Genomic DNA, 12,821 nt, shown 5'->3' on the forward strand with positions numbered 1-12,821 from the left:
ATCTTTTTATTAATGGAGTATTAAATTTTAACACAAATACATATCATATACGGAGCGTTTGGTACGTAATAATAGCAGACGAGATGAAATGAATCATTGCAAGTAATGTAAAAAAGTGTTTGGTTGGTCAATGAAATGAAACAACAATTACATAATGAACCTCGGTCTCTCTAAATACATCAAAAACATTCATCCACACCCGTGTTTTCTTTTCATTTCATTCTCTTTTTTCGCTGTACATTTCGAACACTACCATCGCCACCACCACCAGCCCACCACAATCAACACCTTCACCGTCACCACCACAACTGTCATCGCCATCGCCATCGCCATCGTCACCGCCACCACCACTGTCGGCAATGCATCCACCACCATCGCCACCGCCGCTGCAATTACCTTAAGCATTTTCGTGTTTACCAAACAACATAAAGTAATGATTCATTACATTTTCACAAATTAGCAAGACATGACAATAGATACGTAATGATTCATTCAATTCATCATCAATTTCATTATCCCATACCAAACAAACTCATGATTCATTTCGCATTTCTCTTTTATTATATGTAAACAACACCACATAAATGTGTTTCGATACTTAATAATAACTTAAAGAGTAATGTTTAAATCATAAATAGAAAAGTAAACGGACAACAACGGACAATGTTTAAATCAGAAATAGAATAAAATTGATGTTATAATGTATGACCGGAATAATTACCAATAGCTAGAAAAATAAATTTTGTAATGATTATAACCTAAATATTAATAATAACATAAATAATTTAATTCCAAATGAACGTAACATGTATAATAAGAATAATAAAACCAATAACCGAAAGGGCAAAGAAAATGATGGACAATGAAATCATGAATAATATGAGAATCATGCATTTGAGTATAAAAAACCTTACCGGAAAAACGTAATAGTTCAACATCCATTGAATCTTGGATCACATCTGGACCTGTCTCACCCAAACCGCTTTACTATCGGATTTGAATGAATCAAATACCAAAGCAGTTTGCATGTGCACAACTCATTATATATTATATTGTTCCCGGTACAAGTAACCAATCTTTGAATGAATGTCAACCGTTGGATGAAGCTGAAAACAAATCCGGACCATAATAAGTCCCTTATTTGCTTCTAGAAGCGCAAGAGTCTGCCTTTTCAAAATCCAACAACGTTTGTGACTAGCGGTGTTGCTACTTGTTGGTCCTTTGATTTCACAGCGAGTAAATCAACCAATTTTTGATATCTTGCTTTTTTGTATTGATACCCTGCTGGGTGACATGTCAAAACAGGTAATATTTGCTCTTTTACTTTTATTGACTTGAAACGCATTTTAATTAAAAAAAATGTAACTTTATAGAATTTGGTTGGCCATTTTTGAGTGCGGAGGGCTTTTCTTATATGTTTTTCATTTGGTTCTAGCATATTGATATTTAATGTGTTGACAATGGAGGTGTATCATGTATGCATCTATGAATAACCAAGTTTACATTAGTCACTGTTGTATACCTGTATTGTGCTAAGCATGTTATTCTTGCGGTTTTCTATCAATATGTTTATATCAATATATTTTGTGTTGTTTTTGTTTAGGATGTAAAAAATAAATACATAAATAAATAATTACGTATGACATTAAACAACGACGGGTATAAAACTAGTTGTTCATATTCAAAAAAAATCTTATTGGGCTGTGAAATGCAGGCCAGTAGCCGAAGAACCGATTCTGGCCCGATTAACTAAAGCAAAGTTATATGACTCATGAACCCAAAAGTCCATTAAATACTACTACCAAGTATAAGAAACTTCATACAAAAACAAAACCATCAGTTTATTATTTGGACATCCAACAACACCTATTCATTGTAGGTCTCTTCGCCGTCACTTTGAGCTTTTTGCTTCGATCAACTTCTTTGCGAAAGAAGGCAGACTGAAAGCAGCCGTGTGGATCTATAAAATGCAAAAATGATCAATAAAAATGGTCAATAAAACATCCAGAAAAATGAAACTTTATTAAGATTATTACCTCTTTGTTGTAGAACTTCAATGGCCCTATAGATTTGCCTTCGTTTCCATTTTCGTCTATTGGGTTCTTGAAATCGTCCTTGGGTCCCTCAGTCGAACACAACATGAACTCAATAACACCATTGCATTCGTATTATGGTACACAAAATTAGTTACATAGAGCAGGTGGGCCCAAGTGTGCATACCAACGGGATCAGAAGAATCGACTATAACCGCATCATAGCTTCCTTCAGGAGCAGCCTTCAAAAATGCAACTCCTGCAAGTTTAAAAAAAACCTAAAAATACTAAATAATGAGAATAGTAACAAACGATTATATATTGTATATACCATCGCCTATGTGGAATTTGACACGCGGATCATCAAACCCGACAGCTACACCAGGAAAAAACTCTTTAGAAACCTGAAAAAAAACATTTCAAGTTATTAAACATTTTGAATAAAATGAAGTTCATAAATTAAAAAGACCACGAATACTCACATCAACGACCATCGTATCGATCTCACAAATATCTATGTGTTCAACAGAGGAATGGCGAGCTACTTCACGCAATACACCACCGTCTCCTCCTCCAACAACCAAAACCTACAAATTATAATAAAGACAGTCAAGTTTGTACATTACAACTCCTGGATTTATACCAAAATTAAGAACTAAAAAGTCAATAGTAAAACAACCATAAAAGAAAAGGTACACCCAAGGTCGTCTCCGAAAATTTAAATACCTCGACCGAGCCAAAATAAAAAGGCCCGTAGACCTTAACGAAAAATTTTTATTCTCTAATGTACATGGATAAAACTTTTATCGACCGATTTATTATAAGCAGAAACATGTATATGTTATATGTATAAAAAAAGTTTGTGCCCCCAAAACTTATGTGCCCCGACCGATTCTGAGCCTCCCCTGGGTACAACCGTCTATTTCATTAATATTGTCCACCTTTTGACTTATGAGTATCAAATGGTTATCAAAAGGCATGCACCATACAAACACCAGGTCCAATCTATACGAGCTATACAGAGCTATAGAGGTCATATAGGCACCTATACGAGCCATTTAGCCTATATAAATCGTATATCAATTATTTTTTAGTTTTGTAATTAAAAAATATATAACTTTTTAATAGGATTTTAGAACATAATTCTAAAAAAACATACCCCTTATTTTTGTTATTTTTAAACGGTAACCATAATTGGGAGGCGTCTATACAATTAGTGTATAGGGCTATTTTCCTTTATAGGTGTAGCTAACATAGTAGGTCTGATACCTCTATACTGGGATTAATGATATGAGTTTCTACGTGCATGACACACGTTGATTAAAAAGATTATCAAAACAGACATGGAGGATGTTAAGTTACCACTCTTTTTGGTGCATGAGGACGAATAAATGCGTAGGAGAAATGATGGTGCAGGAAAGGTTGGCGTTGGAGGTTTTCTCTCACAACGCTATAAAATTACAAACCACATAAAAAAAAATATTAAAAAAAGATAAGCTAAAGAGCTTGGTGCGAGGTGATTCTCATATAATTTCTCAAAGAAATCAAATGCGGTTTTCGTCCTTGTAGTTTATTCAAATTTTCAATTTTAGTCCAAAAGTTTAGAGTTTGCCCTTTTTGCATGTAGAATTTCATTTCCGTGACATGTCGGTCTCAGGTCGGGTTCGGTTATTAACCCGTACGTGAAAACTAACTTGGAACCAAATAACCGATTCTTGTTAACAAACAAATATTCATCGTGGGTACCAAACCTAATAAAATTCGTATGATGGCTATCTGTTTCATCCTCAAAATTCATATACTTCAAATCACAAAAATAATGCTAATCAAGCATGAGAAAACTGGACAAAGAAAAAAAAATTATCGCAATCAAGTAGAGGAAGGATTCGGTTTCGGGTCTGTAGAAAACGGCCAATAAACCGACACAATTACAAAGAAAATAATCCTATTGTTTAGCAAACCTAATTAGAGTCGAACGAGTCTAGATTCAAGTCTGTATATAGGGTTTAGTCATTGTAATCAAGTTTTCAGTCAGTTTTCTTGATTATAATAAACGAGTTTAGATGTTAGCCAATTCATTTCTTGACACATGGTTTGGTTGATATGATACACGACACAACGTATAGATGAAAGTATTTAGGATTATTGTGAGTAAAAGTAGATACGGAACTAATGATTCGTGTATCTCATGACTATACGTATAAAATTATTGACAAAAATACGATAACCGATTTAAAATAAAAAAATAAAAAATAAAAAAACTAAACATTTTCACAAATAATAGTACATTTACCACCCAAGTACCAAACACCACAAGAATAGTAACATCTATCCCTACCAAAATATCCCACTATCTTCATGTTTCACTTTCAACTACACAAAGTGACTGAACAAATCATCCAAAGACAAACTAAATGTTGTACAATTATTGATTCTATTATCCTTTCAACTTTCACCCCATAAAATTTTTATACTTACATATATCATATATATATATATATATATATATATATATATATATATATATATATATGCCAAAACAACTATGACATGCTTATTTATGAATTCTTGATTATTCACTTAGGCTATGTATAGTCGAGAAGCTACAAAATGGGACGTTTTGTGCCACGTGACGCCCAGTCAGCATAGAGTGAGTTTTTGTTTTAGGAGTATATACCACACACAAAAAATATATATTATAATAATATTCTTAAAACAATCATCGTGACAAAAAACACCCCCCCCCCCCCTTCTTATCGCCCCATTTATCGGCCGGGGGTAGTGTTTACCAAAAAAATTGCCCCAAAAGTGGCCATTTGTCACCCACTACAGACAGCCTTAGGTATATAAGTTTCTAACTCACAACGAGGCCGGTTAAATATTTCTAACAATACCAAGTAAGCGTAAGGAAACACAGACAAACACACGAGTCAGGTCGGGTCAAACCGTGCCCGTATATTGGGATATGACAAAGTGACAAAACATGTACAAAGGCAATATCCACAACAAGTTCACTCTCAACAAGCCACAAAATAAGCTTTTTTCCCTAAATTGATTTTACCTCCCTCTGTAATTCAGAGTTCATGTGAATATAACAATAGTAAAAATAATAATAATAATAAATGCACCAAAATTACATTAGCGGGACCGCCACAGAAGTACCCGCAGCACACCGCTGTCTACGAGGACGTCTAGTCGTCTTCCCCCACCCCGTTAAACTTCCTTCCTCCAATCCCACCACCTCCGACAATGGCGGTGGTGAGACGGCAGGCGGCGGCGGCTCCACAGCCACCGCCACCGACTTCCGTCTCCCCCTGGTCCCGTTCCTCCTTGTGGGTCCCACATTCCAAGAATGCCCGGTAGCTTTCATTAACCCACCAAATACCTGTAAATCTTCGGTTACCTCGTGTCTTGAGAGAGAAACAAGCCCGGGAAGGATGTCCCTTTGGAAGTCCCTCCTGGGCCTACCTCGTCTAGCTTGACCTCGCCTCGGTCGGGCCGGGCCCGACGACGGGCCCGGGCCCGCTTCCTCCGGTTCTTGGAAATCAACAGCTAGAGGCTTCGGCATGTAATCTTCTTCTTTAGTCAACTCTTGTTGCAAAGTCAACTCTTCGAACTCGTCCAACTCGTTAGGCACAAATCCCGCGTTTTCCATTACTTGAACAAACCATTGGAGGCGGTCATTAATATTATCATCGGAGTCATCGGAACGAACTGCCACCTCGGAAGTGGACCCCACTTGATCTTGCGAGCTGGATATCCCAGTCATCTCAACTATCGCTTCCGCCGCCACCTTGGCGAGTAACTCGTCGTTACATTCATCGATTTCCGTCGCTTCATCTTCTTCGTTAACCTCGGAAACCGCGGGAGCTTCTAAATCTATCTCCAGCTTTCGTTTAACCGACTTCGGTACTATAACAACATCTTCAACCTCAGTCAAACAAGAGTTCAAGTCAAAATTATTCTTGATTTTCTCGGTTTCTGTTTCGGTTTTTTTCTCGAGTTTAACCTCGCCCACGTCACTCTGCTTGTTTTCCGGGTCATCCCAAGCAACATTAATATCAAATCCTCTGTTTTCCATCTCGGTTTTTACTTTACCATTTTCACGACGAAGTGACGCTGACGTGGACACAAGTGACGAAGACTCGTTTCTTGAAACACAAGAATTCCCAAAAACCGGAAACCCAAGAATCTTTCCGTTATTAATTTTACCTTTTTCCCGGGAATCATTTTTACCGACATCCGGTTTCGCTTGAAGCCACGGAAGCATGGTTTGGGCCGTCTGGTCACGTTTTCTTGAACTATTGTTGTCATTATTCAAGTCAATGCCTTTATTCGTATCGGTCAAATCTATAAAGTTTGAGCCTTTAAACATCTTTTGTGACCTGTCAAGATTATTGTTTTGTCGATTATCAAACCCGCCAGCTGGCAAACGGGCATACGGGTCTCTTGACCCGGATGCCGACCCGTGATAAAATCCATTTGGTGTAAAACATCCGTACATACGCAACTTGTCTCCGTAAGCCACGTGAGTTTGTGGCGATGATAAAAAAGGCGGTTGCTTCTGAAACGAAGTCAACTTTTGACTCAAACTACCGTTCCTGTTAACCAAATCTGTTGGATTCATGTAAGGGTATGAACTCGATGTACATGAATTTGGAAACGGCGCAGGGTCAAAACAGTAATTTTCATGAACTCGGGTTGAAATCTGAGGATAAGTTCCTGGTGTGAAGTTCATATTGCTTCTACTATTCCCTGTTATGAAAATAAAAAAAATAAAAAAAATAAAAAAGATTAATTCAACATGAGTGTATAAATAAATATAATAAATTCACACTGTTTATGATAATAAAACACAACCAAAAAGTATAATATATTAAAACTTTTTTAACATTATTAAAACTTTTGTAATCATGTTTACTACATTAGCTTTTATATAATATAAAACTCATTATCCTACTTTAGCAATTTGTATACAACTCATATCATATAAAAAAAACATGAATTATATATAAAAAATAAACAAAAATGGTGCAAAAATATTACCTGTTTCACGAGTAGTAGACAACCAATCTCTCCCATTGCCTTTTCCCTCAACCAATAACGGGTTAAACGCACCATTTTGAGACTTCTCATATAACTCACAGGTCGGGCCATGAAAAGGTAACCCTTTTGGTTTAGCCATCGGTTCATCAACATTAATAGGTTCATTAAGATCAGCCAGTCCATTTGACCCCCTAAAACATTGACCCGACGAAGTATCTTTATAACTCGATTCTTCAGAAGCTTGTTTACACTGAACTTCCTCGTGTTCTTGGTCGATGTTCTCATCAGGCATGAGTTCAAGATCGAATAGTTTTTTTCTAACTTTTAACGGTCTGCTTTCCGTGATTTCACAATCCTTTGAACTGTTATTATTATTATTATTATTTCCTTTTGAGCAACTTAATGGAGAATTACTTATATCTGCTCCAAAAAGTGACGGTCGCGCACAAGAGTTGACCGGCGGAAAATTTGGTATTTGCCACTTTTGACCATCTTCATAAGGCTTTTGTGACGGTAACAGGCTTGAAGATGATGACGTATCGATTGATATACGGTGTTTATGGTACTCGTTTCTTTTAAACTCGTCCATCATGTCTCGTTGTCTTCGGTAAAGACGATGAAGTTCGTAAACCTGAAAAAAATAAAAGTCAATAACATTGACTCAAAAAGTCAAAAAGTCAACTCTTTTACCTGATTCTTGAAAATCGCTTCGTGTTCAAGCATTTTTTGCTTTAATGCATCTTTGTCACAGCTTGAATCTGCATCGGTAATGTTTCTTGGTGTAAAACCGTTGTTGTAATAATGGCCGTTAGTCAAACCTTTGTCTCCGTAATAAAGAGGCCAATTGCTACTGTTTGAATCCTCGTTAACATCCCTCACGGAGTAATACTCTTCGAAAGAGCTCTTGCAGTGTACCTCTGTTCCCATTCCTGTTGACCAATAATAAAAAGTCAACTTTATATTAACATGAACCATATTAACAATAAAGGTTCTGCCTTTATCCATATTAATGCAAGCAGAACAAGTACGTACTCGTCACGAATAATAAGAGGCGTGCAATTAATTATTTAAATAAACTATTAAATTTAGTTGAATATTCAAACTTAAAACATGTATTATGTAAATTGAAATCAAAGCCTTATAAAAGGCCAACGAATATAAGCGTTGATAAGCATCGACAAATTATTTATAAATTCCCTATAATGAACAATATCTAACAAGTATGCAAAAACTATTGCTTCTTACATATTGATCATCCTAAAAAACAAATATAATAGTTGTTTAATACCTAAAAAAAGATAGGCAACTTTACAATCTTTCTTGTCACAAACAAAAGGAGTCATGTTTCAAATTTTAACATAAAGTCAGAAAGATAAATATGATTAGGCTGAGGGGAGTGGGGCTTCAACAGGGGCGCTAGAGCCTCTCCGCTCGCGCCCCCAAGCGCGACCACCACACCACCAGGCGCTAGCCAGGGCGCTAACGGGACGCGAGCATGAAAATCCAAGCAGGCGTGATGGGGTTAGCGGCAGAGGAGGGCATAAAGTGGCATAGGGGAGTGTGCAAAGACCCGTTGGTGGTGTTTAAAAGAGCCGTTGGCTCTTATTTAATTAAAAAAAAAAACCTTTTTTTCATCTATAAAATACCCCATTTCACCCATATCAATCACCACAACTTCAAAATAAAACCCAAAATCAACCCATCTTCCCAACTTTTTTTTAAAAAAATGGCTGGAAATTGGTACCCAAACCTAGATTCAGATTATATTGACGACGATTTATGGTCGTCACCGCACCAACCGATGTTTTATTCGGGGCCGCAAGAATCATCCGGCTTTCAACCATCCAACATACAACCGTCTCCTAACTTTGTTGTTCCGGAGACACAAGAATCACACGGTGAAGCTACGGGACCAAGAAGACGCGTCCACCGGAAAAAACAAGTTGCAACGGACGGGTCGGGACCGGCTTCGACTCCGAGGATGAAACGGAAAACCACTCCGTGGTCATCGGATGAGAAGGAAGCCTTGTGTCGGGCTTGGATAGTCATTTCTGAGGATCGGCGTTGCGGTAATTGTTTTAACGTTTTTAAAAATGATTTTTAATAAAAAAGTTAAATAAAAAAGTTAAATGGAAATCTAATTTATTTATTCATTTTGCAGCCGACTACCAAAAGAGCAAGATTTTTTGGACAAAGGTTAGGGAGACGTTCTATACGCTTGTTGGGAGTACAGAGCGGAACGCCGATATGATTTCGGGTCGGTGGTCCGGCATCAGAAAATTTGTCGGCTTGTTTACTAATCTTTTCAACATGAACAGCGGTCGTATGAGACCAAGTGGCAGTGATGATTTGGCGGTTTACAATTTCACGGTCGAAGAGTGGAAGCAGGAGTGTTTGCGGAGGTATGGGACGGTGAAGACGTGGGACGATTTAAAGTTGTGGGAGAGGTTGAAAAGGTGTTCCAAGTGGGTTGAGCTGGTGGCGCCGGACGTTGATTCGGAAGTACGGCCGAAACGGACTAAAACTAGTTCGTCTGGAGCGTATAGCACTTCAATCGAGTCGGATTGCCGCGTTGGATTCGACCTAAACATTGCGGAGGAGTAAACGTCTTCACCGCCGAGGAGGCGGCCATTGGGAAGGGACGCCAAGGGGAAAAAACCGGCTGAGGGGGAAGCCGTAAACATCGCCAATCTTGTTGAATCCCTCAATAAATTCAACAAAACCATGGAGGTGGTCTCTAATGACAAAAAGGAAAAAAGTCGAATGAGAGATTTGAACTTCCTTACTAGAGACTTCAGTAACCTAAATCCGGTCGATCAAATGCTAATGGAAAAGCAAAAGGAACGTATCCGAAAGAGGTTGATCGAAGAATACCAAGCCGAAGAATAAGAATAATGTTTTTTTTTAGTACTTTAATTTTTATTTTATTTTTAGATATTAATGTGTTTTTTTTATTAATGTGTGTTTTTTTTAATAATTTATGAGTTTTTTTAATAATACGTTGTTTGAATATATTTATAAAAAAATAAAAAAAAATTCGCTGGAGCCCCTGCTGGAGCCCCTCCACACCAGGGCCAGGGGCTCCAACGGGGGCTCCAACACCCCCCTTATCCAGTTTCTCTCTCTGCCACACGTCATAATATTATTGGCTGGAGCCCCCACTAAAGCCCCCATTAGAGCCCTCCACACCCCCTCAGCCTTATGCAGAAGTAATCAAATACAAGATTATGACATATTAGCTTTAATTTACTTTTAATAACAGCAATTAAATGCAGCACTCAATCACATTCAATAAAAAACCAAAATATCTCATCAGATTAAACAAAAGTTACATAATAAAGCATTAAGGATCCACAATTCTGAAATATATGATAAAAAAAATTAATAAAGCTCTGTATAAAAGGAAAAATATTATCCTTCAAATCCCAGGTTAAATTACATCTAATGCAAATTCAAACAATCTTGAAGGACAATTTTTTTTTCCTTTTTGCGATTTTGCAACTTAAAATCAAAAGGGAATAAAAAATTAAAAACACAGATATTAAAGAACAGATCCAGAATATTAATCATCAATCATATAAAATGCTTAATCCTAATCATCAAAAACCCAAATCAAGAAACTAAAAAATTATTAAAAACCCCCAAAAATATGCAATAAAATCAAACCCCAAAAAACCCACCAAGAATCTTGAAGCTCAAAGATAGTTTGAACAAATTTACCTCAGACCCACATCCTTATATGCCCTCTACATCAAGAATCTTGAAACCCAGATTGATAAAAATTTAATCTTTAACAGTAAATTATTAATCAAACCCCAACACCCACCAAAAATTTAATCTTTTTAAACAAATTTACCTCATACCCACATCCTAATTTGCCCTCTACTTCAAGAATTGGCCAGTTTCTAGACCAAAAAATCAAGAATCTTGAACCCCAAAATGATAAAAATCCAATCTTTTTAACAGTAAATATTAATCTTCAAGCTAAAAGACTTTTAAAACAAATTTACCTCAGACCCACATCCTAATTTACCCTATCAATCAATCAATCAATCAATCATACCCAGTAAAATCCCACCGACAGCAAAGCTATAAGTAGGGTCTGGGGAGGGTGGGATGTAGGCACACCGTACCTCTATCCAAAGGAATAAAGAAGTGGCTTCCAGAGAGACCCTCGGCTCTAAGTACATGTGTATGAAGCAAAATAAAGGAAATCAAAGTTTAACAGTTATATAAAAACTACTACTAATTATAATAATATTAATAATAAGATCACAGTTTAACAGCTATATAAAAGCTAATAATAATTATAATTATAATAATAATAATAATAATAATATATGTAAGGGAAATACCATTATGGTATGTGACCTAAATAAGTTAAGTCTAAGCCCTAAGGTATTCAATTCTCTCTAAAAATCCTTAACTTTAATTCTACTTCTCCACGAATTCCTATCCTCAACCATGTCCTCGGAGAGGTTTAGGTCTATCAAATCATGCCTAATCCTCTCATCCCAAGTCAATTTCGGTCATCCTCTACCCCTCCTCCCCTCTATAGTAATGTTTTCTACGGATCTAACAGGATTCGTCGTCTGTCTTCTCTTTACATGTCCAAACCATCTCAATCTCCACTCTCTTATCTTATCTGCTATGTTCGCCACCCCTAATCTCTCGCGAAACACAACATCCTAATTTACCCTCTGCTTCAAGAATTGACCAGTTTCTTGACCAAAAAATCAAGAATCTTGAAACCACCCAAATTGATAAAAATTGATAAAAATCCAATCTTTAACAGTAAATATTAATCTTTAAACAAATTTACCTCAGACCCACATCCTAATTTACCCTCAGCTTCAAGAATTGACCAAAAAATCAAGAATCTTGAACCCCAGATTGATAAAAATCCAATCTTTAACAGTAAATGTTAATATTTTAACAAATTTACCCTAATTTGTCCTCAGCTTCAAGAATTGACCAGTTTCTTGACCAAAAATTCAAGAATCTAGAACCCCAAATTGATAAAAAAAAATATAATAAATAATTAAAATTAAAAATCTAATCTTTAACAGTAAATATTAATCTTTAAACAAATTTACCTCAGACCCACATCCTAATATGTCCTCAGCTACAAGAATTGACCAGTTTCTTGACCAAAAAAAAACCAAGAATCTTGAACCCCAAATTGATAAAAATCCAATCTTTAACAGCAAATAATAATCAAGAAAGATGCCAATGAAGAGGGTTAGTGTTAGATCATGAAAAAGATGAAGAAGAAGATATTGGATCTGCTGGGCCAGTGTCTTCTTCTCTCTGAAAGAAATAATAATAATAATAATTTTTTAGAGAGAGAAAGTATGAGTTTTTTTAGAGAGAGATAGAGAGATCCCAGATAATAAGAAATCAATCTTCACACTAACAAAACAAACAAACGACCTTCTAAGAACAGTGACATGAAATTTGTCAACATCCGGTCTCCTTTTTATTCTCTGCTTTTTACACACTCATCTCTAATTTAAATATAAAAAATAATATAATATGATATAAATAAATAAGTTTCAGGAATTGAAAAGAAATCAGCATTTCTAGATTCTCTCTACCTTGCTTTTGGTACAGACATTAATGAAAATTTAATAGCATATATTAAAACTGTCAAACATGCATTAATGTGTTCATTATATATCAGTACTAGTTTTTATTCCCGTATTACGGGGTTGTTTTATATTGTTTGTTCTAATATTTATT

At 36.2% G+C, this 12,821-nt stretch overlaps 1 protein-coding gene and 1 pseudogene across 2 annotated transcripts; both read right to left on the bottom strand.

Annotated features, from left to right (window-relative positions):
• Nucleotides 1-1,689: 1,689 nt before the first annotated feature.
• On the bottom strand, nucleotides 1,690-3,091 carry LOC143594360 (spermidine synthase-like; annotated as a pseudogene).
• A 1,774-nt stretch (nucleotides 3,092-4,865) lies between these two features.
• Nucleotides 4,866-12,525, bottom strand: LOC143594364 (uncharacterized). Of its 2 annotated transcripts, none has more exons than XM_077073689.1 (4): nucleotides 10,800-11,083; nucleotides 7,770-8,008; nucleotides 7,080-7,710; nucleotides 4,866-6,788 (listed from the first exon to the last, which is right to left on the bottom strand). In XM_077073689.1, exons 2-4 carry the CDS (start codon nucleotides 8,004-8,006, stop codon nucleotides 5,167-5,169), a joined length of 2,490 nt encoding a protein of 829 aa, XP_076929804.1. In that variant the 5' UTR covers nucleotides 8,007-8,008; nucleotides 10,800-11,083; the 3' UTR covers nucleotides 4,866-5,166. The 2 variants fall into 2 exon arrangements, with proteins under 2 accessions (XP_076929804.1, XP_076929803.1); XM_077073688.1 differs by lacking the exon at nucleotides 10,800-11,083 and adding an exon at nucleotides 12,176-12,525 and having other exon boundaries at nucleotides 4,867-6,788.
• Nucleotides 12,526-12,821: the final 296 nt, after the last annotated feature.

The sequence above is a fragment of the Bidens hawaiensis genome, unplaced genomic scaffold, assembly GCF_021521415.1.
Source record: "Bidens hawaiensis isolate Kalapana, Puna unplaced genomic scaffold, B.hawaiensis_p1.1 tig00043537_1, whole genome shotgun sequence".
Taxonomy (NCBI): Eukaryota; Viridiplantae; Streptophyta; class Magnoliopsida; order Asterales; family Asteraceae; genus Bidens; species Bidens hawaiensis.